This window comes from Drosophila subobscura, chromosome J (assembly GCF_008121235.1).
Source record: "Drosophila subobscura isolate 14011-0131.10 chromosome J, UCBerk_Dsub_1.0, whole genome shotgun sequence".
NCBI lineage: Eukaryota > Metazoa > Arthropoda > Insecta > Diptera > Drosophilidae > Drosophila > Drosophila subobscura.
In genome coordinates, this window is record NC_048532.1 from 21396449 (window position 1) to 21420398 (window position 23950).

The 23950-nt window shown below is 47.1% G+C and overlaps 2 protein-coding genes and 1 long non-coding RNA gene across 8 annotated transcripts in view; 1 reads left to right on the plus strand and 2 right to left on the minus strand.

Moving 5' to 3' along the window:
- Positions 1–4751, minus strand: part of LOC117895191 (ankyrin repeat domain-containing protein SOWAHC) — a 29536-nt gene extending 24785 nt beyond the window's left edge. For 4 of the 5 annotated variants that reach the window (XM_034802671.1, XM_034802670.1, XM_034802672.1 and 1 more), the window contains exons 1-2: positions 4547–4751; positions 3768–4423 (exon numbers count right to left, since the gene is read on the minus strand). In XM_034802671.1, the coding sequence (XP_034658562.1) occupies positions 3768–4423; positions 4547–4673 (783 nt within the window). In that variant the 5' untranslated portion in view covers positions 4674–4751. The remainder of the gene's footprint in view (positions 1–3767; positions 4424–4546) is intronic. The other variant, XR_004648904.1, reaches the window with a different exon arrangement.
- Positions 1–23950, plus strand: part of LOC117895190 (homeobox protein araucan) — a 34534-nt gene that overhangs the window by 8919 nt on the left and 1665 nt on the right. Inside the window, exons 2-5 of one of the 2 annotated variants that reach the window (XM_034802668.1) lie at positions 13044–13133; positions 17118–17642; positions 20177–20292; positions 23586–23917. In XM_034802668.1, the coding sequence (XP_034658559.1) occupies positions 13083–13133; positions 17118–17642; positions 20177–20292; positions 23586–23917 (1024 nt within the window). In that variant the 5' untranslated portion in view covers positions 13044–13082. Of the gene's footprint in view, positions 1–12556; positions 13134–17117; positions 17643–20176; positions 20293–23585; positions 23918–23950 lie in introns of those variants that run through there. The other variant, XM_034802669.1, reaches the window with a different exon arrangement.
- Positions 64–737, minus strand: LOC117895198. Its single transcript, XR_004648905.1, has 2 exons — positions 540–737; positions 64–478 (listed from the first exon to the last, which is right to left on the minus strand). It is a non-coding gene; the product is annotated as an uncharacterized LOC117895198 (long non-coding RNA).

Here is a 23950-nt window from a genome sequence, read left to right on the forward strand (position 1 = left end):
AACTCGAACTGGAACTGGAACTCCGGCAGCGCCAGTGCCCGTGCCTGCTCCTGTCTGCTTCTGCTCATTTCTCCCCAATCGCTTGTTTTGTTGGCCAGCTTTCTTATGTCCTGTGTGTCCCTTTATGCCCCGATATTATATCACATTGTTGTCCCTTGCCGTGCCCAGGTCTCTCTCTCTGTCTGTCTCTGGCTCTGGGCCATGGCCAAAGCATGTTCCTCCTGTGTTTACGTTTGCCTTCTGTATCCTTACCTTTGGCTGCCACAATGGAGAACCGTAGAGCAACGCAGTACCACAAAATGGTCGTGTTTTCCATCTCCATCTCCATGCGGGCGGTGTCCGTTCCATTCCGGAGCCGAGCGATGGTCGTACACTCTCCCCAGTTTTGCGGGGGCGACTCCAACTCTGGCCACTGGCGCTGCTCGTCCTCGTCCACGTCCTCGACGGGTTGAAATTGTTGCTGTTGTAAATTTAACCGCTTCGGGACACAGTTTCGTTGTTGTTTAACAGCAATAACAACTTTTGGTTTGTTTCCTTACATTTTTAATTGGGTCCTTTGTGGTTCTGGCCGCCCGATGGCCACCGCTGCCACCGCCACCGCCGCTGCCTCTGCCTCTGCTGCCGCCCGTGATGAGAATAGCTTTGCCTAACTAATTTCTATTGCTGCTTATTGGCTGTGTTAACATGTTTCACCAACTTGTTTCCCCTGCAAAGGGTTTCCCAGTGCCGCCCCTGATGTGGGTCGGGTCGGGTTCAGTTCGGTTCGGCTTTGGTGCGGGAAGGGTAAGCTTTATATGCATATTGGGATATTGGATGCCCACTGAGGTGCCTGCCCTGCCCCCGTTATTTTAATAAGAATAAATGTGGTTTGTTTGATGCTGCAATACAGGGTTGAGGGGTTGCCTTTTATGCTTTAAAGGGGGGGGAGAAGTTTTAAACTAAAAACTAAAAGGTTAAAGCAAAACTGGAGAGAGAGCTCTTTAATATTTGTATTTTTCAGTGGAATTCCATCACAAATCGGACCCAACTGATTAAAACTTCAATCAATATTAGTCTAAGGAAAACAAAGCCCCCGTTTTGGATCAACTTGTTGGAAAATAAATTAATCAGCGCTTGCTGAGTGAGCGGATTAAATGCAAAATCATCGACATAATTAAAAACGATCGAAACGAATTTAATTGATCAGCGCATCAGCCTGGCCAGGGCGTCGAGTTTGATGGATCTCCCATACGCCACTTGCTCCCCAGTGTCTGGGCACTTGGCGCCTCGCCGATCATGGAGAAAACTCCCATTGGGATCATTCTAGCCAAGATGATTTGGCACTTTCTTTTAGTCTAGCTGCTGCGATGATTAGTTTTCTTTTTCGACATTTCTCTACAACATCCATCAAACCTATCCCAATGTTGTCTTACAACTTACAATTCGGATAATTGCCTTAGGACTGTTGGCGCCAGAGCCAAAGCAAGAGCGAGAGATGATGGGAATCTTGTTAGCGAATCAATTTGTTAACATTGTGTAGGCGCTTACAATTGTATGTACAGAGGTACCATCCCACCCGCCATTCAATAGTTCCAATTGGAGTCATCATTCGGGAGATACCTCCGTGATGAGACGTACTACAAAAGTCCCTTCTGCAAATGTCGCCCTGTTCGAACTTAACTTTTATATTTCATATTCCGTCCCGTACATATTTCCGTACGTACATATCTCCATGTTTTTTCATGTTCTGTGTTAAGTCCGGAAACAAGAAATACGTGAGAAAATCAAAGTTGCAACAGGCTGATAGTTTTGTGGCAGCTACAGATTCGAATACGGAACGGATCTCATGGGTTTCTCCATGTCCGAAGAACGCCTGTACAAATAGGCACTTAAGTTGGCTCCTTGCTGCTTTCCTGCTCGATGTTTTAGTGGGATTTTATGGCATTTGACGTGCCGTTGACAATCTCATTTTGATGTACATCCACTGCTGCAAGAACCCAGAGTCACAGCATCATTTTCTATGCATGTTTCAAATGGATATTGGGTATGGGGGGATGGCATATCATTCGTCTTTGCCGACAATTTGGATGATTTATGCTCGAGGGATATTATTTTTCAACTCTAAATTTCGTGATTGACAGGTCTAAGTGGTTGACAGTTGTTTGACAACTCTGCGCAATTGTTCACTCTTCCCACTCCTTTCCTCTATCTCTTGTAACATTAACTAAGAAACTATGTTCCTGTTTCCGTAACGCTTGACAAATTTCCAAGTCATTTATTTGTATTTCTAAATTGGTATCTGCGTATGAACATGCTACAAAAATTAGGCACTTCATGTGAGGAGGGGATTGTGTGGCGAGGCCTAGTTTGTATTTTTTGGTTGATTTCTGCTGAATGTTTTACAAGAATATCAGAGAAAAAGTGTATGCTTTTTGACCTAATTGTGGTGTGAAGCTTTCAGTAGGTATTGCCTACATTTTATAGGTTTTTCTCCTTGAACCACAAAATTTAAAATTATTATTACAATGTATGTGCAAGATGATCTCTTTTCGATCTAATTTTACTCTATCATAAGTCAAATATTTACTATATCTGCATGTGCAGTTTAAAGGTGTCGCGCGTTATGCAGTAGCGCACCTCGGCCGGGTTTTCTCCCAAAGATTTCTCAGTTTCTTCGTTGACGAAACACCGAGGAACATCGATTTATAGATACTCCGACGTGTGTGAGGGAATGTACACATTTTTGTGTACATTTTTGGCAAATAATCTTTTTTGGAGGGGGAATGTACCCATAAAACTGTTGTCTAGCCCCCGCTGCCTGCTCAAGAGCCTGCCTAGTGCCGCCGAAATGCCAAATGGCAAATGCGAGTGTCGTAAAGTGTCATCGTGGATGTTAGTGGTAGTTGATGGACAAAGACCAAGTTACTAAATACTAAATACACGCGAGTACATGTGCTGTCCGTTGTCTGTAGTACATGCATATACACATGTCGAGCATCGGGCCTGAATGCGCGCGCGGCGACAATAGTCGAGAGGGAGGGAGGAAGGAGGAACCAGGGACGAGGGACAGACAGAAAGCAAGCAAAAATAAAACAAAACAAAAAGAGAGAGAAAAGTGAACGATGCAGGCGCATGTACTTTTGTGAGAGACTTACATTTATATTGTCCACTAATAAAATTAATGGATTTATTCAATTCGAGTGTGCTGGTGGCAGTTCGTGACATGGCTCTGAGAATTGTTGACACGGCTGACAGTTTGGGGAGCAAACTGAGTGGCCCAGCCAGCAGTTCCACATGAGGTGCCACACACATCTAGGCCTGGGACACGCATCAGAACGGTAGAGCAATAATTGTGGGACCTTCTCTCTAAGTAAGTAAGACCCAGAGATCTAATCTGACTCTGATTTGTTGTGGTCCACACAGTCCAAGCACTTGCTTTGCATTCATGCACATTCTGGTAAGGGGCTGCTGCTATTATAAAACAATTCCTACATAATTAATCAAAACAAAAACCAAAGCGACAAAAAAGTTGTCCGCAGAAAGGTGAAGCTTTCCACAGAATCTGAAACGTTTCTCACTGGGTTGGTTGGTGGGCAGGAAATGGAACAAATTGTATAAACAGCGCGGCCCTAAAGCATGTGCCTGCACTTAGCACAGTTCCCCCGTTCCGAGTTCCCCTTTCCCCGCTGCACCATTGACCATAAAAGAAGCGGGACACATGCCCGCATTGCATGCGGCATGAAAAACGAGGGCTTTAGCTACGCCTTTAACCGGTTCTGGCCACTCACCTTCTCTGGCTTTTTCTTGGCTGGCGGTGAAATAATCTTGGCCTCTTCCTCGGATGCCATCCGGTTGAACTTGCGCGTAGCCTCCTTCACGCTCATCGGATTCTCCGCTGCGTCCGCCTCATTGCTGGAGACTTTCTCCGCCGCAGAGCTGTCCGTGGAGGCGCCCGACGAGAAGGAGAATCTGGGTATGTTTTCCTTGTTGCCGGTCTCATCCACGGAATTGGAACGCGACACAGATCCACTGACAACTGGGAGTTCATCTTCTGTTTTGGCCTCTGCCGGCTGTCGCTCCAGACGTGCTGGATCAATGCGTTGGATGGCCGCTGTGAACTCGTCCACGCATTCCCGGTAGTTGTCCTGCTGTCCCTTGTGCACGGCGACGCCTGCTAACGGCGATGTAACCATCGGCGGTGGCTTGTACGGCGGTGGCTGCCGCATCGGGGAGGCGAGGCTGCCGCCCTCGAAGGTGATGGAGCCACCGCCCGGGCTGGAGGGTTCCACCCCATTGTTGGCAGCGGCCACGGCGCGCTCCACCACCTCGTCGCTGGGGCACTCGTTGAGGTACTTTTTGCGCAGAATTAGAAACTTTTGATTGTTTTCATTCTTGATGGTCGACAGCAGCGTCACATAAGTCTTGAACCGCCTGCGAGCCTCATCTGAAATGCAATTAAAGTTGATATAATTACGCGTTGCAATTGGCAAAACTTGATTCGTGGGTTTGTGGAATGCAACAGGTCATAGAGAGGGGAGCACAAACTCCAACACAAACAATGACTCACTTTGGGTCTGTGGATGCGTGAGAAACTTTTTGAAATGCTTCACCAGCGCGTGATTCGTCACCTTGCACTCGTTCACCAGCATGTAATTGCGTATCTCCGCAATGGAAAGCTCCTTCGGTAGTTCCATTTCACTGCCGGCAAACACTTTTAAATGCAATTTTTATTTTTCACAACACAAAACACGACGCAAAACAAAAACACTGCATACCAGGGACTGGCAAACATCTGTTTTGTGCCTGGCCTCCCTGGTCTGCAGGCATAAAAAAGGTGGCTGATATGGCAGCATGACAAAGCTCTGGCTGATGTGTTACGCTTGTGAATTTTGAATTTGCTCTTACGGACGTGCATTAGAAATGTTGATATATCCAAGCCAATTGTTTAAAATATATCTTAATTGATATGGTAGATTGTAGGTTAAATAAGTATTAATTATTATTATGGTTTACAGATTAAATGGCTACGATTTTGTGGCAGTCTCGAGCTCGGGCACAACGGCCTACATCCGATGAAACGTTTTGTGGGTTTGTTGGGGCACTATTAGTCCATTATCTGATATTTTATTTTATTTAACAGTTAACAAATTTGAAAGTACGTATCTGCATGTGTGGAAAATAATGAACTTAAATTTCCCAGCTATACTTCTTATGCCTTTCAAACAGCATTTCCATTGCAGAGATATTTGTGGCAATTCATTTGATGTACAAAATATATGCAAATTTAATATATCCCAGAATTTATTCTCAAATTGGTGAAAGGATGGGCGGTAGAGGCGGGGTTTTGTGGGAGTTAACTTCCAGCAGATGTAGCAAGTGTGTGTGGCAGTACGAGTATGTGGCACACACAGAGAGAGAAGAGCCCTGCAGTTGAGCTGATTCCATTCTCAATTGGCCAAAACCAAATGGCTGAGAATGCCTGACTGTGTGTGGCAATTTGTTGAATCGACGTCATTTATCATCTGCACAGATAGAGTTAGGGAAAGAGAGAGTGGGGCAGAGGGAGAGAGTTCTATTTGCCACAGCGTGCGGCGGGTTGATGTTGATGCTGCTGCTGCCGACGACGATGACAGCGACAATGGCGCATCTGGCTACACAGATTGGGATTGTATCTTTCACTTGCATTTCAAGATGCAAATGTCAAGACGTGTTGTTGTCTGCACGCCGTCGCCGTTGCCGTTGCCGTCCCACAGGGCAGTCGGAGACGACTCCTCGCAGATGTGAATTAATTATTGCCAAAGGATGCTCCTCCAGCTCCCCAAGCCGCACCATAAACTATAGCTAGGGATACATATGTGTGTTTCATTCGCGAATCAATCCATCTATGTAACAAATCTGTCTGGCCGGGAGTACTGGGAGTACCTGCATTTAGAATTACTTGAAGTCCCCAAGGGTCTCGCTACACTCTCCGCTCTCATAATTGTTTAATCATTCCATCAGCTTGAAGCACAGTCAAGTCTTTAGTCTCTGTAGGAATTCCAGGCATGTCATTATCGCCTGTTCAAATTAAAGTCAATTCGAAGCCAAATCCCCTCGATTTACGTTGTTCTGCATTTTGTATGCAATTGTCACCGATCGCGTCGGTAAGTGGCGCCTGATAAGCGTCGCAAATTAAATAAAATACAGTATGAAATATCTGAAGGCAGCCTCTCAGCGAATGCCACGGCGAATGCGACAAGAGAACGTCTGTCTGCGGCACTGGCACTGCCGGCAGATTCGACGCTTGGACTCCTGTGAGTTCGCATTGGTGCGGGCGAGCACTGGAAGCCATCTTGTAGTCAGTCTCGTGGACTAGTGTCCGATCCCTCTCCGCCCGTACCTGTCCCTGTCCCTCTCCCTCACTTGTTACCCGATGATGTCTCTGCACACACCGGTTGGCGTCAGTGCCTGCCTGCCTGCCGTAGACATGGATCGACGGCAAGGCAACGATCGTCGATAGTTGGAACGTTTGTCTTGTCGCTCGGCTCGGTGTGGGGATGGGATGCTGCTGCTGCTGCTGCTGCTGCTGCTGGGGCATAATTGGCAATTGGGGAGTGGGAATGCCAATGGGAATGGCAATGGGGAGTGGGACTGGGAATGGGCCTTATTCAATTTTATGACTGTTTTTCCTCTCTTTTTTTGTTGTGGCTGCCGCAGTTGTTGTTGTTGTTGTTGTTGGTGGTGGTGCCAAGTGCTGACTGCGTCTCTTATGGGTCTATGTCTATGTCTATGTCTATGTCTATCTGGCTCAGTCACATCGAAGTCGTGGCTGGGATCTCTTCCATTTCCCAACCTGCAACTTTTATTTATTTGCTTCTTTTTTTCTTTCCTTTCCTCCTAGTGACCCCTGGTGAGTGGCGCCTGAAATTACAAGAGTGCTTGCTCGCTCCATCTTCAATGATCGGTGGGGGAGTGCGGGTGCGGAGGCTGTTGCTGTCAGCTGAGGATTTCCCAAACCCCAATACCCAGATTTATTTATTGTGAGCTCAAAATCGCGGGCTTGTTCAAAAGTCAAATGCCTCTTTGGTAAGTGTTGCGCCGCGTGTACCAGGGCAGGCTTTAAGCTCTGCCCTGCCAGACCAGATGTTGGGTTTCCACAGGGCCAAGTGGAGTGTGGAGTGTGGAGTGGAGTCCTTGGCAGCCTTTAAGTGGTCTGACAGTCATTATTGAACCATTACCAAATGAGCAGTGAGCGCATTATAAATGAGCACATAAAACATAAACGTTGTCGCATCGTCCGATGAGCCGTCCAAGAGCCGATTAATGCAATTTAACACCCCCACCCACGTGCTCACTCTCAGTCCTCACCCCTCACAGTGAACCCCAACCCCTCGGAGAGCACACACACACGTCGGTGGTAGTCGTCGTCGCCCTCGTCATATGTTGCTATTTCCGATGCCGAACCCCGGACGAAGGCAAGGACTGCCGATCGCTGCTGCTGCTGCTGCTGCGTACGGGAATCTGTTCAGATGCGCGCCCTAAGTAACAGCAGCAGCAGCAGTGGCGGCAGCGACAGCAGCGGAGCAGCGGCTGCGGTCAAATGCTTTAACTCGCACCGGGATTTCGGCTCGTCTCGCCCGACTTAGCGCCCAACTCCCGAGTGGGATTATGTCACTTCGCTCTGACATTTGCATTTTGATTGACAAACTCATTTAGCAACTGCAGCCTGATTGGGCCCAGGTCCCTCAGTCCCTTAGTTTCCTGTACACATGTATTGCATATGTATGAGTGTATGTGTGTATGCTGGAAGTGTGTTTGCCAAACTCTTGAGGGTTTTTCAATTAAACTTATATCAGAAACAACCCATTCCTTCCCAAGTAATTAAACATTGCAGTAGACTTAAATTTCTCTTCAGAATTTAATTAGATTACCCCTTTATGGGTTTACCGATATTTCTTGGATTATTTCTTTCATATTTGTGTAACCAGATAATATTTTAGACCAGCATAAAGTCCTGAGTCGAATATCTACAGACATGTTAAGAAAAAAAGAAAAGAAGAGAAAGTCAGGGGCAAGGCTTTATGTATAAATAATAAAAATATAATAAATAGAGTCAGGGAGTAAAAGAGACATGTATAAACACAGGAAAAGAAAGAGAAACCAAAGGGAAAACTAATAAAACTAAATGTGATAGTGGAAGAAATAAAATTCCAAAAATAGGCAACATGAGAGAATGGAACTGACATGGAAATAGATCATTTCTGTTTATTTTCAGCTTTTTTGTTGCTGGACATAAACATAAACATTTGAATATATCAATAACCAAACAGCTCTGTCCCAAAGAATCAACATCAGATCACTATTACACCAAGTATTTCCACAATGGATATACAATGTTTCCGTCACAAATTTATGTACTCCTCCCTTGATTTTTTCCATGCTAAGCGATTACAGAAAACACTTTTGCATAGTTTATACCAATTAAAGTTATGTTTTTTTGTATTCTTCTACCCCTATAAAACTTCTGTTGCAAGTGTGTAATATTTGTTCCAAAGTTATTACAGATATTTCAATAGTTTGTGTGGAATAATGGTACACAACCACAGTGTGCAGAAATCCCCGCTCACCGCGAGAGAGAGAGCAAACATGTCTCAATTTTACACATGTAGGTACTTACGAGCATTCGTAAATGCCAGTCCGCAGACATTGCATTATAGTAGTGCTCGGGCACTGCGATGAGACGAGCACTATGAAGAACTCAATTATGAAACGGCGCGCGATATATTCATGTGACAATTTTTAATGTTTCCTGACAACCATTAAAGTCGAGCCCGCTGAAAATGACAATAATCAGAGAGAAAAACAAAAACAATGACACAAGGGAAAGGTTGTGTTGTGTGTTCTGTGTTGAGTGTGTGTGTGTGTGTGTGTGTGTGTTGTGCGTATCCTGACCCTTCTCCCGGACATGGACACGGATACAGAACCCGGGGCAAACGGCAATGGCAATCGGCAATCGGCAACCCCTCGTCATACAAGTAGAGAAACGGAACGGGAAACGGGGAAACTTTGAGTCCGACAGCAGCCAGGAGCGAATGTTGTGACAGTTTTGCCGTATGGGTTGTTGCAAGTGAATAATAAAAATGAAAATATTTCATTTTCCATGGCTCGGGCTCGGGCTCGGGTTTGGCTTTGGGTTTTATGCTAGGGCTGGGCTGGGCCTGCGCTGCGGACTCGAATCATTGCCCGTTGCCATTTTCTGGCTATTTTGAAATTGATATATGCATAAACCGCAGTGACAGATGTTGCAATTAAAACAGCATAAAACGCGCTGCGCGGCGCGTCGCTTCACGTCGCGTTGCGTCCCTCAGCCGCTCAGCTAATGGGCTCGGGATGGGGTGCGATGCGATGCGGTGTGGTGCGGAAAATGGCAATGAAGCTGCCTCCCCACCACCACCATCACCATTCGGAATGGCAGATCTGAGCACTGCACAGGCACTATCGAGTGGTGGCGTGAAAAGTGCGCGCTGTCAGGCTGACAGGCGGACAGCTCAATTGTCAAAATAGGTTTTAAGTGGCGGCAACTGATTTGTAAGTGAAGTGCAGGCTCTTGCTGAAGGATGCCCAAGCTCAATACGATCCTCGTCCCATTCCCATTCCCATTCCCAGTCAGAGTCCCATTCCTCGTCCCATTTGGAGTCCCAGTTCCAGACCCACACAGAGGGTGGTCAATGTGGCGGCCGCAAATGGAAACGCCCCATGTGGTTGGCACTCGTCTGGTGTGTACCATCATGCTGACCCATTGATTGATTGCATTTGGCTCTCTCTCTGGTTCGGGCACAGCCTCAGTCCCGCCTGTTCGTCCCCCTGCCCTTCCCTGCCCCTCCCTGTGTGGATTGCAAAAGCGCCACTCGTAAAACGCGCAACACAGCAAATATTGTACTTAACACCCGGAGGGGCACTTGGTCCCGGGCTCTCTGCCCTCTGCATGACTTGCTCTGCCTTTGGCTTTGGCTCTGCCTTCCTCTGGAAATTAATTCACGTTTGCGCCAGCCAGCGACAGGGGCCATTCCGAGGGCCAAGGGGAAACGTAGCTGCTTTTGGTCATTTGTTGCTTTAAGCTAACACGCTGGCTCTTATTTCCCCAGCCATGCCATGGTGGGTGGTACACCCAACCACGTGGATCTCTTTCGTTCTTTCCGTTTTACAGATTCATGGACACATCCCACATCCCGTTTCCCGCATCCATATATCTCCGTGAGGTGGGGACACGCCCAGACCTTATGGCGCAATTCCATCGTGTAAGTCGCACTTTTTGGGTTTTATGGGTTAATTTGCTTTTATTACATTATCATAAAACCGGGCAAAAAAAAATACACAAACAAAAAAACAACAAACAAGCTCGACAACAACACACGGGCGGACGTAGAGACTCGCGCGACACCCGCAAAATCATTTGAGGTTTACCTCATGGCCCAACATCTCATCTCACATTGAACTGGACAGGGCCAAGCACTGGAGAGGATAGCACACAGGACCGGGACCATTTCCGAAATGCGTGCCATGGGCACGCGGGGCGCCATTAGTTGCCGCTGGTTCCCGTTTTCCTGTACCGTTCCCAGGCGCAGTGCCTCGTTCTGCCACTGAATCGTAAAAAATAGATCATAAAACGGCATTCGTATGCCACTGGCTAAACTATACTCTCAACGCACTGCCATAAATGGCATAACTTTTAGACATTTTTTAGGAAACGAACTACCGCCAGTGGCACTCTCATCATCAAAAGTTTTAGATTACCTGTGTAAAGAAACGGAAACTAATAGAACTCCCATCAATGTTTACTCCTTGGAACTGCCAATTTGTTTAAATATTCCTCTTGGGTAGCTCATGGATAGTTAATAGACTTTTTTTTATATTTTTTGTGGGCTTTTGCTCTGGGTTTGCTCGCGAGACTTGGGGAAAGTCACTTATTGAGAGGATCATAAAGAGTTATATCAATGTCAAAGATAATCTGATTCAAAGGGGATAAACCAGAGACAAGAAAGGAAAGAAAATATCATATTGCCTTTGCATAAAATCTTACAAAATTCTGCACACAAGAAATTATATTAGGAACACTCATAAACTCCGAGATTCTGTGTTAATTTCCCAAATAATTTACAGAAACCAAAATCTATGTAGGTGCCAAATAGGTGCCAACGATCGCCTATGCAATCCTCGATCTACATTAATGTATGTTAATATTAAAATATGTGCCTGAACAGATATACATATAAGGTTTTAATGGTGTTTTTCTTGTCGGAGTTGATGTCCGCCCATGAGAGACAAATGAGGCAGTTAGAAGTTAATATTGGGCTAAAAAAGGAATTTCCAAAGTGAGAGGAGGCAACCATCAGCAACAAAGAATAAATTAATTGAACAATTTACCTTCCTACATCAGATAAATATCCAAAGGAGGAACACGCTAACCCTTAAAATTATGAAAGTGTTGTTCAAAGATTACAATTAACAAAGATCTGTGGCGCTATGTGGCATATGAATAATTGCTTAAATCAAAGCTCAGCCAACTTGTCTTGTTTACTTTTAAGGGCATAATCATTATGCAGATATTTGTAAATCTTTTATGTACATACACGTGAAAATGTGCATAAAAAGTCACGCAATTCGGTGATAATTACGGCCACTGGAATACTGCCAAAGTGCCAATGAGTTTTATGATCATATCATGGCTTTTGCGCCACCATTCCATTCCATTCCATTCCCCACATATAGTGAATGGGAAGAAGCATCGGGGAGTACATGAACACTGGCGGGTATTTTGGGTACACGATCGGTTCCATCCAGAGGGGAGAGGAGAGGAGAGGCGAGACAGAACGAGAAGTCATTCGAGTTTCAAAAGTAAACAAACAAATGACTAGCCAAACAAAACAAATGGGCGTTACCCAAGCGGATTGGATTGGAATAGCCTGAAGCAGCCGAAGACCCACGGAAAACAAGAGTTGAGTGTGTGAAGTGTGCACCGGGCACCGAGTGCTACCCCTGCTGTTGGAAAGAGTGAAAATAAAAGAACAGTTAATGGTCGATTTTCCATTTCATTTTTGCTTTCTTTTGTTTGGTTGGAGTGTGCGGGACGAGGTGCGATTGTTCGCCGCAAAGTCGCACCTGTCGATGAGGAATGGAGCCCTGAAGGAAGGCACAGCACACGACAGTCAGCCCAAACGGAGCCCGCTGATTGGTGGACTCTGGCGTGTACTTCCAGCCACCGCGGATACGAGTCGGTATCGCTATCACTTCCCCTGTCGCTCCCACAGAGCGAGAGAGAGGAGAGAGAGCGAGTGTTCCAGTGCAATGTATGCGTTGGAACGACACCGCCAGCTGCCACCACCACCAGTGGCACTGTTCCGAGGGCGTTGCCACAGCAGCGACACGAAACGGAGACGCAGACGGAGACTTTCCAGCCGCATTCTTGTTGGATTGTATGGGCCCGGGGGAGCATACTGTTGTCCCACTCTCACGCCACGTCTGGCCTGCAACGGAATGCGATTGCGAGTTCGACTCTCTGGCCCGGCTCTGGCCGGGCTCCCAGCAACGGCATTCGTGCTGGCTGGCTGCCTGGCAGGCTGCCTGGCCGGCCCTCGTCGTCTGCTCGCTCGCAACCAGTTAGTTCGTGTTCGAACGTACTAAGAGGTGCACACATCTGTAGTCTGGAGTGTGCCGTCGCCTGTCGTAATATTCCCGTTTTGTCGTCTGTCTCGTTTGTGTTTCGTGTGCCGTGCCACAGAGCCCTGAGTTGGAGCCGTTGCCGTCGCCGTCGCCGTGTTGCCTGTGGGCCCGAAGAACCCTTGAGTTTAGTTGCCACAATAAAGATTCCATTCCGGTAATCCTAATGCCGAATCTGGCTAATCGGTCGGTGGGTTTTGGTGATTGTGACTGTGAACAGAGCCAGTGCGGGCGCTAAACGGAGAACAGAGAACTGTGCGAGGAGACAGTCTCCTGCCACATTGCAGTGTCAGGAGTGGACGATTGATGCTGCAGCACGAATCCACACACATCTGAGAGATACAACTTCAAGAGAGAGAAGGAGCGAGAGTACTTTGCAACACCTACGAGCAAGTCAATCAGTGGAAATGGCTGCCTACACACAATTTGGATACGGAGGCTTCCCGTCGGGCGCTCAGGTATGACTTTAATTTACTTTAATTCCAATTCTATGATGTGTTGAAAACTAATTGGAAAGGGGTTTACCATATAGATTCGAGTATTTAGAGTATTTTTATGGAATTTGTCATGGATTGGCATAAGCTAGAGTGGATTTTTTAGTTGATTTTACTTACATTTATCTGTTATGCCACCTGGGGCCTTATCTGCCCTCAGCCCAGGCCAAATGATTGCTGAAAGTATAAGAAAAGTATAAAAAATGGTTAAATGCAGGATTGATGACTGAGAAAATAATAAATAGGAAAAATAGGTAACAAGCTCTTAAGAAACTTCGCAAGAAAAGACTCAAACTTGAGGCTTTTATTGGTAAACTTTAAAACTGCAATAAAACTTAAATGAAAATGAATAGAGTGGAAGATTCTGTGGCAGTTATATGAGCACATTTAAATATTACAAGCTAGTACATAAATACATATATTTAATTTAATGTACATACAATAATTGCTTACTACGCCATCAGTAATAGAACTAAAAAAAAAAAAAAGAACACTGTTTCCATTTGGTGGGAGACTCCTCCAGACACACACACACACATTCGCTTTCCATTTTGGACCACACGAGTCCAATTAAATGTCTGCAGTGGAGACTCGTCTCAAGAGAGGGAGGCAGAGAGGGAGGGGAAAAAAGGAGAACTCAACAAGCCAACTGACAGAGGCAATCAGAGAGGAAGTAATGGGAGGTGCCGATCGCAGCACACACTCAGGTGAAACTGTTGAAAAGTCAATAAAATTCAATTGCCGCGATCGTAAATCATAAACTTCATAACCGTAAAGTGACAGCTCAGGGCAGGCCTTGGGAATGCGCCAGAGCATGCGCGCCCGACTACGTGACGGGGGAATCAATGAAAGAAGCTGAAGCTGAAGCAGAGGCCGGGGCTCAGGCAGCAGCAGCACCCAGAAGCTCCACGGTACACGGTATGTGTGTGCCGCTCCCGGGTGCAGCAGCGGCAGTTCAGATTCTACAACACTGATAGGGCCTCATCTCATCCACTGGCCACTGGAGGTCCAACTCGTACGCCACTGCAGCAGCGGCAGCATCCAGCCACAACCAAAGACGAATGACTGTAGGCTGCAGTCCTCCAATGATTCCGTGTCGGAATGAGAGAGAGTGGATTGATCTACTTTACATGGCAATAGGTTCAGGTCCAAGTACTGGCACTGCGTTTCCACTGTAGATCTGCAGATCTACCGATCTGGCAGTGCCCACCATGTGGCGCTTGCCGACTTACGCTATCAACTTGGTCATCTCCGAGGCGGTGGAGGGAGTCTCATGTGGAGGCTGAACCCAGAAGTGGAGCTCCGCTGCGTTCCTGGCCAGCCTCCGAGGAGGGAACGGGAGATACAAGTCGCGATTAGATCGCTCCGCGCTCTGCGTTTTGCGATTCACAGAAATTTCCGATGTGCAGTGGTTGCTGCACACATGGCCAGCGAGAGAGCGAGAGATCTTATCTGTGCGCTGTCGCCTGCCAGTCGTCTGCGTCTGCAACTGCGTCTGCAACTGCGACTGCGGCTGCGACTTCGACTGTGGTTGTCCAGAGTCCGCGATTCACATGGCCATGGCCGTGGCCCAGTGTCGTACCGCGCTGGATTCGCTGGCGCTTCCTCCCAATGGTCAGGTAGAGCGAGGCCTTAGCCTTAGCTTTTGCCCATACTCCAAGCTTGGGGACGTTAATGTGGTTGAGGTTGAGGTTGTGGCTGTGGCTGTGGATGTGGTGGATGCTTCTCTCATGAATAATGCATTTGGCCAAGGAGCAGTGGAATCTGGCAGGCGCATAGAGCTCCCTATATGGTGTCGCCTATCAGATCAGTTGTCATAATTCTCATATTGTGTGAGAGTTCTGCCTGTGCGCACGGACTATACTCGGAGCGGAGCGGAGCAGATCGGAGGCAGTGCGTGGAGCAGTGGCATTGCTCCATGGGAACGGCGATTCCTTCAAGGCTTCTTGCCTTCCTTCCTTCGTTCGCTCCACCAAAAAACATTTCCCATACAATCAGAAATGTACAATGTATTTGCTTTTTACTAATTAAAATCACGCGGCACAAAAAAAAACCTGAATCATTCATTTCACTCAAAATTTGATAAATGGCTCTTGGCTCTTTTTTCGTAGATTTTTTTGTGGTTTTAATAATGTTGCTTAGCTGTGTAGCTCCCGCCTATACATAGTCAACGATATTTTGGCCTCGAAATTCTATTATTCGAACAGCATGACTCAATATTTTCTTTATTAATTATTGAAAAATGTTCCCAAAGGTTTCTCTCTCTTTTTTATATAATTTTTTCTGCTGCTGCTTTGTTTTTTGTGGTCTGATCGTGGTCTGGGTCTGCAAAATTAAACTTATTTTTGGCTGCAATTTTTAAACGCTCGTACTACCTCCTAGAGGGTTCGAATCGATCGAGACGATCTGCCCAATAATTATACAAAATAAAATATAAAAACATTTCGGGGGAAGTCTCTCTCGTCTCTATTGTCAGATTATGTTAATGACTGGAAATAATTATGAGTTTCGCGGCGAGCCCTAAATGTTGCACAGACCTGTGTCGAACGTGCCACAGAAGCTGTGTAACTGACGCAGAAATTGTTGCACGGCGCATCTGACCTTTGGGGATATACAGGTCCAAGCCGCACCGCATCCATTCCGTTGGCATTCGATCAATTTGTAGCTGTCCATCAGCCGAAGCATTCAACTTAATTATAGGTCCAGCGATATTCCTTCGCAGCAGCAAAATACTTTGAAATTAAGGCAGCGGACAGACGGTCGTTTCTCAGATTGCCTGCGGTAATTTTCAGAAGCCTTCGACGGCATGTTCCTGATGGTGTAGGGACGACGCGACGTCTCCATCTCCGGCTCCATCTCGGTCGCTCCATCTCAACGTCCACATCCAGCGGACCTATAGGCGTCGGCTGCCACACCCTCATTGATTTCTGGCATTTTATACAGCCGTTCCCCGACAACCGGCCATGGACTCGGACTCAGACTTGGGCTTGGCGCATTTTGCATATTAATTGCCAAGTGAGCGGCGCATGCCATAGGCGAGAAGCTCTCCAAGATGGACGACATCAACGGAGACTCAAAAGAGTCTCAAGCCAAGATTCTGCTGGCTGCACTTGGAATCGATTTGCTGGATAATTGATGTGGCCGCCATTGCAGAAGCTACATCCATGGATGCTTCAGGGCAGAGCCATTGATTAAGGAAATATGAGCAGTCGATCGGTTGGTCGCCTGATAGCCGCGGGATTATGGATCCACGTAGCTTCTGTGCTCCTCCACAACTGGCGCTGATTGTGTGTTAACACCATATTCCCTTACATCGCTTATCGTGGCATCTTGTAAGCAGAGAGCAGAGGGGATGCTCTGTCGGCTTTTCGAATTAAAACTCAAATTGCACAGCCTCCGCTCTGGCTATCGGCCATCTCCAGACATCAATATTTATGAAGCACTTCCCAGTAAGCGACTAAACCAGTTAACAAAGCTTCTGCTCGAGTTAATGTTGTAGAAAATTAGTTTGAATCGCAGTGCATCCTGTTGGGGGATAAGGATAGAGATGGCCAAGAAAATGCTGCTGCACATCCAATGATTCCTTGAGATAAATGCCAATAAATTGTCAGCATTTTCAGCATTTCATATCTCTTTCGAGGTGTCTCAAATGACTCCCAATCAATGGACTTTGGCTGCCCGAAATAAAGGTTCCAACTTTAAAGTGGTTGCCCCTTGATTAACATGAATTAGTTATGTAAACCAGTGGCAATTGCCCCTCTGCCTGCTCAATCAGTTATCAGCGCTCTGCGGAGCTCTGCTCTTTTATAATAAGTATTTAAGATAAGAGCGAGCTAAATGCTCGAGCTAATTAAGCCGAATTTGTGTGTATTTTAATTTGCAAACGATAAAGCTCTGCGCCCTCAACCTCCAATCTCTCGTCTTCTCTTTTTGTGAATCTTTTTGCAGCTCCTGCCGCCAAATGCACAGGCCGCTGAGGACACTTCCCCGAATGTGAACGATGCATCGCTGGTGATGACAAACGCACCGGCGATGAGCCCAACGGGAGGTGCGGCGGACTGCCAGGCGAATCAGCAGGCAACGGGCAGTGGTGATGCCTCATCGGGTGCCCTCAGTCCCAATGCTCTTTCGCAGAACTCAAATGCGGCCGCAGGATCGGTGGTCGGCGGGGCAGCTGGCGGCGGTGGTGGAGCCGCTGACCTGGCCACCGGGGGCTCCCTGGACGGCAATGGTGTGGGCACGACGCCCACAACGGGAAGCTCATGCTGCGAGAACGGTCGCCCCATAATGACCGATCCCGTCTCGGGGCAGACCGTCTGCTCCTGCCAGTACGACTCTGCACGTCTCGCCCTCTCCAGCTACTCCCGCCTGCCGGCGGCCAGTGTTGGGGTCTACGGCACGCCCTATCCATCGACGGATCAGAACCCCTACCAGAGCATCGGAGTGGACAGCTCCGCCTTCTATTCACCGCTGGTAAGTGAAAGAGCCAACACAGGGCCAGCACAGGGCTAAATGGATTATCTCAACATATGACTTTAATTGTGTAGTCAGTGGCTTGTCCAGTGAAGGGCGGAGGACACAGAGGGGAACGGGATGAACGGGACGAACGACAGGGACACAGACAACGACAACAAAGACGACGATGGCTTGTCAATGCAGTCGAGTAAATCGAATTATCATTATGGCTGACTGAAGCTCAGTCAAACCTCATTTAGCTCCGGTCCCAGCACAGGCCCAGGCTCAGGCTCAGGCTCAGGCTCAGGGTTTAGTTTCCTTTTGAACTCCAGCTACCCCCCATTCCCCGATCCCTCATCCTCTTGGCTCTATCTCGCTCTATCCATCTACCTAATTCATGGGCAATGCTGTTGCCCCTGACGTTGCTGCTGCTGCTGCTGCTGCTGCTGGCTTCCATTGCGATACTCGATACGTTGCATAAAGAAAGGCAAAAATCATTGGAAACAAAACATATTGCCCCATGGCCTCAATTACACTACCAGATGAGAGACTTCACTACATTGTATGTGTGTATATGTGTGTGTGTGTGTCGTATGTGTGTGTGTGTGGGCTAATCAAGCTTATGCTTCCCAGTCCGCTTGCAGGCTCCCAGCGACCGCTGAAATGTACCCGAGTCGGACAACAAAAAAGAGAAGAAAATAAACTCGAAGCGGGTGCAGAAGCAACACGAGTTGGCTCAATGAAAGGCACACACAAACACAACAAACACACACACACATACATACAAATATTGGCAACAATACACACGTAACTCTGGTACTTGCAACAACAACAATGTGAACAGTCTTTAGCCTTGACAAATAACCAAAACCAAAGACTGACTGACTGCCCCCAAAGCACAACAAAAGAGTGTGTGCCGAGTGTGTGTTTATAGGAACAGGACATCATCTCTCTCCCTCTCTATCTGTGGACTTCAGCTGGGAATGTGTCAAACTTTGAAGACCCTCGCAATATGTCACAAATATTTACGTGCATCGCACTGCCCTAAACTAAAACCTCAACTAGTTGCAGCAGTCTAATTAATATGTAAAGAAGCGTCTAATCAACTTTGGCGGCTCGCTGTGGTGGCACATCAAAGAGGCAAGGCAAGAAAGAGTGATGTAACGGCGATGATGCCTGCCTGCCTGGCTGCCTGCCCCCAGGAGAAGCAGAGAGAAGCGGCAAATGGGGCGGACACACTGCGGCGGCAGCCACCAAAGTGTCATGTTAAATTGTTATTTACAACAACAGGAAATTCATTCCGAGTTCCCTCTACCCTCCATGCCGCATAACCGTGTGGCAGTGTGGCACAGAGAGACATAAGCATTGCCTGTGGCTGCGGCTGCGGCTGCGGCTGCGGCTGCGGCTCTGTGTGCTACCTGGCCGAGTGTCTTCTTTATCGGCCCGTCACGAAGCGCATACTTTTAATTAAGAAAATATCACTGGGGTTCGCTCCCCACTGCCACGATAAGATGTCATTGCTCAATTTTGTTGCCCGCCCACTCTGCCGTCCCCCTGCCACTCGCTTTCCACCCTTCGAGGTGCTAATGCTCGATCTGAAGATCTCCAAACACACTCTCCCAGCTGCACCTGACTGACTAACAGATTGGACTGTCCTTCGACTAGTGCGTAGACCATGTAGATGGGCGCTGGCGATAGTCTGACACGTTACCCGCGTACCTGTCCCGCCGATCTATGGCCAAAATGACAGCTTGATAAATATATTTGTCACTCGGATGCGGCGGCATCGGCATCGGCATCGGGATCTGTATCGGCGATTCATCGGTAGAGAGCAGCAAAGAGCAGAGCGGTGGAGAGTTAAAAATTAATAAACAACGGCATACATGATGTTAAGCAATTAAAAATGTTAATACCCTTTCATAAATCAAGAGCTCACAAAAGAGCTCGGGTCGCGACAGCGGAGCAGGGCCAACCAGATTGGGCGCTCGACTCGACTCCACTCGCCCAACCGCCGCCGATCTGGCCAATAGTTGTCGCTCATAAATCCGGCTGTCATTTTCCGAGGGCATAAATCGCAGCACGCCACAACCAGCGGACACACAGACGGACCCCAACCGACCACTAGTAAGCTCCAAAAAATTAAAATTCGATTTCAAACTTTGAACATCGAACATGGAAGCCTTCCTTCCCCACTTAATAATAATAATAAAACAATAATCGGCGCTTTGGCTTAGATAATGTTTGATTTTGTTGTTGCTGTTGTTGTTGGTTTAGGAAAGTTGCTGGCAGCCTTAAAATATGTATTTGTTATTTGTGTTTTTGTGTGTCTATATCTGGCTATAAAATATGACCAGTTTGCGCCATTTGCTTGTTTCATTGCAAAAAATATGTTGGCAAATTATAAATTCCATGTTAACAAAATTGTCAACTTCGAAAACTGTGGGAAAATACTCATTTTGGGTTTGAATCTTTGACGCTGTGACGGCACACAGATCTTAACGCCATAAAAGACGACTCAAGGTTGCTGACAAAATATTCTCAAATCATTGCAGAGCAATCCGTATGGACTGAAGGAGACGGGCTCTGGTGCGGAGATGGGCGCCTGGACATCGGCAGGACTGCAGCCCACAACGGGATACTATTCCTACGATCCAATGTCGGCATACGGGTATGACTTACTATAAGAAATTTACCATAATTCAATTGAAGGTTTTAACTTATTTCTCGTTAATTTATGAGACTTCATTTCCACTCTAAAATTTGTTAACTTTCTGCAAAACAATTAAGGGATCTCATCCAGTCATTGAGGTCTTAAATAAGAATTAATTACCCCCTCAAATAATAGAAATTGAAAGCCTTTCAGTCCAAATCGAATTGAAGGGAGTAGAGACAGGGGGCCGTGCTGCGTATCAAATGCAATCGCGCGTCCATAATTAATTACAAAATATATTTGCGAGTACTTGAAATTGATTTGAGTTTAATTGCCTTTGGTGGATGGGTAAATGCGGCTGTGGCTGTGGCTGTGGCTGTGGATGGGTAATGGCAATGGCATCGCGAGGAGACTCTCCTCCCCAGGGAGAGGCGATAATAAAATTTGAATGCGCGAAATTATTTATTTATGATTGCTGCTGCTGGAAAAAAAACACAGCAGTTAATTGCACGACAGAGCGACACGCATACACTTGCAGCAAATTCTGGATTTATATACAGAATATGTACGCAAATATGTAAAAATGTATGTACATACATATGTATGTATCTGTAAGACATACACACACGTGGGTGCATACGCATACGCACAGCAGAATTGATACGACTGTGGACACGGGTACAGACGGAGTCCGAGGGGCATGCAACGGCTGCGGCTTCCCGTTGGACGTCGGGCCTCATGGCTTGGCTTGCGTGCGGAAAGCCCATGAAATCGAGCTTGCTGCCGGGAACCTGGAACGGGTGGCAGTGTGGCAGTGCCAGTGGCAGTGGCAGACTGCAGCCGAGTGAATGAATGAGCCGGGCCGAGCGAGTGAGTGAGTGAGTTGTAAGCGCTGGCTGCAGGGGATCGAGGTGTGAGTTGGCAGCAGAAGCAAATGAACGCCATGTTGGCCGCCATATTGGGGGCCAGTATATGTAGATGTAGATGTAGCTGTAGCTGTACATATGTATGTACCGAGTACGGATACATACTTAACACTATGTGCACGAGTGCTATAGGTAGAGTATATGGTGGGTTGACAAACATTTAAGAGGGGACTGATTGCGCTTTGTATTTTGTAGCTCATCGCCACAGATTGGCAGCGGGGGGGTGCGCAATTCAAAAAGGTAGCAATTCAGGCAGACAGTGGCTAGGGGATGGCGCTGGGGCTGGGCACAAGTGACAGTCAGTAATTACCGACTGACAGGCATGCCCATGTCTGAGCTCGGCGCTCAACTGGAGCCAATGTCACTCTCTCTGTGTGTGTGTGTGTGTTTGTGTGTGTGTCTGGCGTGCGGGCATTATTTGTTTAAAATGTGTGTTCGGGCCTGTAAATTGCAGCTCCCAGATAATAGCAACAACAGCGAGCAGCGAGCAGCGAGCAGCGACTAGCAGTAGCAACAACAGTAATTGGTGGGCCTCCGGTCGACCAAATTGCATGTGTTCATATAAAAGCTGAAATGTAAATGTGTGTAAGCGGGGTCTAAAACTAATAAGCGGTCCGGTCCAACCTCAGTGTTTTGTGGCTTAAAAGCCTCGACCGGCATCAGCGGCATCAACATGGCATCCATCCGTCTCTAACTTGGTCTCTGTGCAAACGGTGGTCTGGGCTTGTATTTGTATTCGTATTTGTATTTGTGTGTGAACAAGAATGTGATTTGTTAACAAGATTATGGCTGGGCCCGCTAGCAGCAGCCCCGGCCCCGGCCCGGCCCCAGCTCCGGCCAATTTCAGCCCCCGAGCGCAACGAACAATTTTTTGTTTTGCCAAAACAACAACAGATGTTTGTACATATGTATGTATGTATGATGTATGTACATATGCCTTTGCTTGGTATAATTATATATGGGCACAACGGAAAATAGGATGCGTGCCAATTACTAACAAATTGATGTTTGTAAGGTTGTAAAACATCAGAGAACAAAAAAGCCCACTAAGCGTATCAATTCAGTGGCTACATTTATGCCAGAGAGAGAGAAAAAGCTAACGACCAGAGCGATAATAACACACTACCAGCACGGGTACTAGTACTTATACTAGTAGTTGTACTAGCACTTATACATGTACTTCTGCCCCTTTCCCTCTGTTAATGTTTCCTCTAGAGCATTACTGGGATTTTAGAGTATCTTTTTAGATAAAAGGACAACATCCACAGACACCCACACCCCATACTCAGGGTTGATTTGAGCAAAAAGCAAACGGAATAGCAATGAGCAGGGACACAGCACAGACTGGGAGACAGACGAAACGAATCTACATCCAGCGGGCAGCAGGCCAAGCTTCGTTGTCGTTCTTTATCTTGTTGTAAAATTCACCGCACAAACTGTTGATTGTGGCACCATAAAATGCCATGAAAAACGAATAAAAAATACAACAGCAACAACAACAACAAAATAGAATAAAGTGAACAAAAAACGAAAAAGAAAGGAACGATTATTGTGGGAGTCTGGGAAAACAGAACACCGAAAAAAAAAGAAACGAACGGAAAAACGGGGAAAGACCCGAAAGTGAAATGCCCAACGGGAGGACGAGGACAAGGATGAGTGCGGCAGGCTGCGGATGTGCAACGGAATACGCACTGGCTGGGTCTGGGGTTTAATTTAGCTAGGAAATGCTTGGGGCAGGCACAGGCTGGCACCGCCACACCCCAAAATGGGTGAGAGAAGAGCGAGAGAGAGTCCGACAGGGCATAGACCATTATTGCAAAGCAAAGTGGAGATGGAAGGAGGAGGGTAGCGGCGGTGGCACAGGCAGATGCTGCCACATCCTCGGATGGGATAAAAAACGCGATAAGTGCAGTACAGCAGCAGCAGCAGCAGCAGCAGCAGCAGGCACCTCCCCCTCAGTTGCACCCACTTACCATACGCTCGGCCTCGTTATTGCTGGAGATGCTTTTGCTTTTGGTTTTGCTTTGCTGTTGCTTTGCTTTTGCTCCTTTTTGTGTGGCCGTTTTGCCTGTTTCACAACTGTGTTCTACAATACTTTGACGTTGTACTACACTGAAGGGATCCATCCGGAATACAATGGACAGAGGGGCTACAGGGGAGCACACAGCGAAAAACATCAATTTGAATTTTCCGCATTTTTAATGAATCTCCTTGTTTTGCTGTCGTTCTGCTGCTGCTGCCTCTGCTGCTGCTGCCCCCGATTTGCAGGGCACATTGCAATTAGAGGCAAACTGACTGCAGCAGGAGCGGGCAACGCCCCTCTTTGTACAACAAATTACAGACACAAGACCTAAAGTTTTCCCTTTTTTCCTTTGTTCATTGCAGGTATGGGGCAAGCTATGATCTGGCAGCTCGTCGCAAAAATGCCACCCGCGAGTCCACGGCCACGTTGAAGGCCTGGCTGAACGAGCACAAGAAGAACCCTTATCCGACGAAGGGAGAGAAGATTATGCTGGCCATTATCACCAAGATGACGCTGACGCAGGTGTCCACGTGGTTCGCCAATGCCCGACGGCGCTTGAAGAAGGAGAACAAAATGACGTGGGAGCCGAAGAATCGCACAGACGATGACGACGATGCCATGGTGTCGGATGATGAGAAGGACAAGGAGGATCTGGAGCCCATCAAGGGATCCCAAAGTGGAAGTTTGGCCAAAGGTAAATCACATTTCTCATCATTTTAGTTGCTAA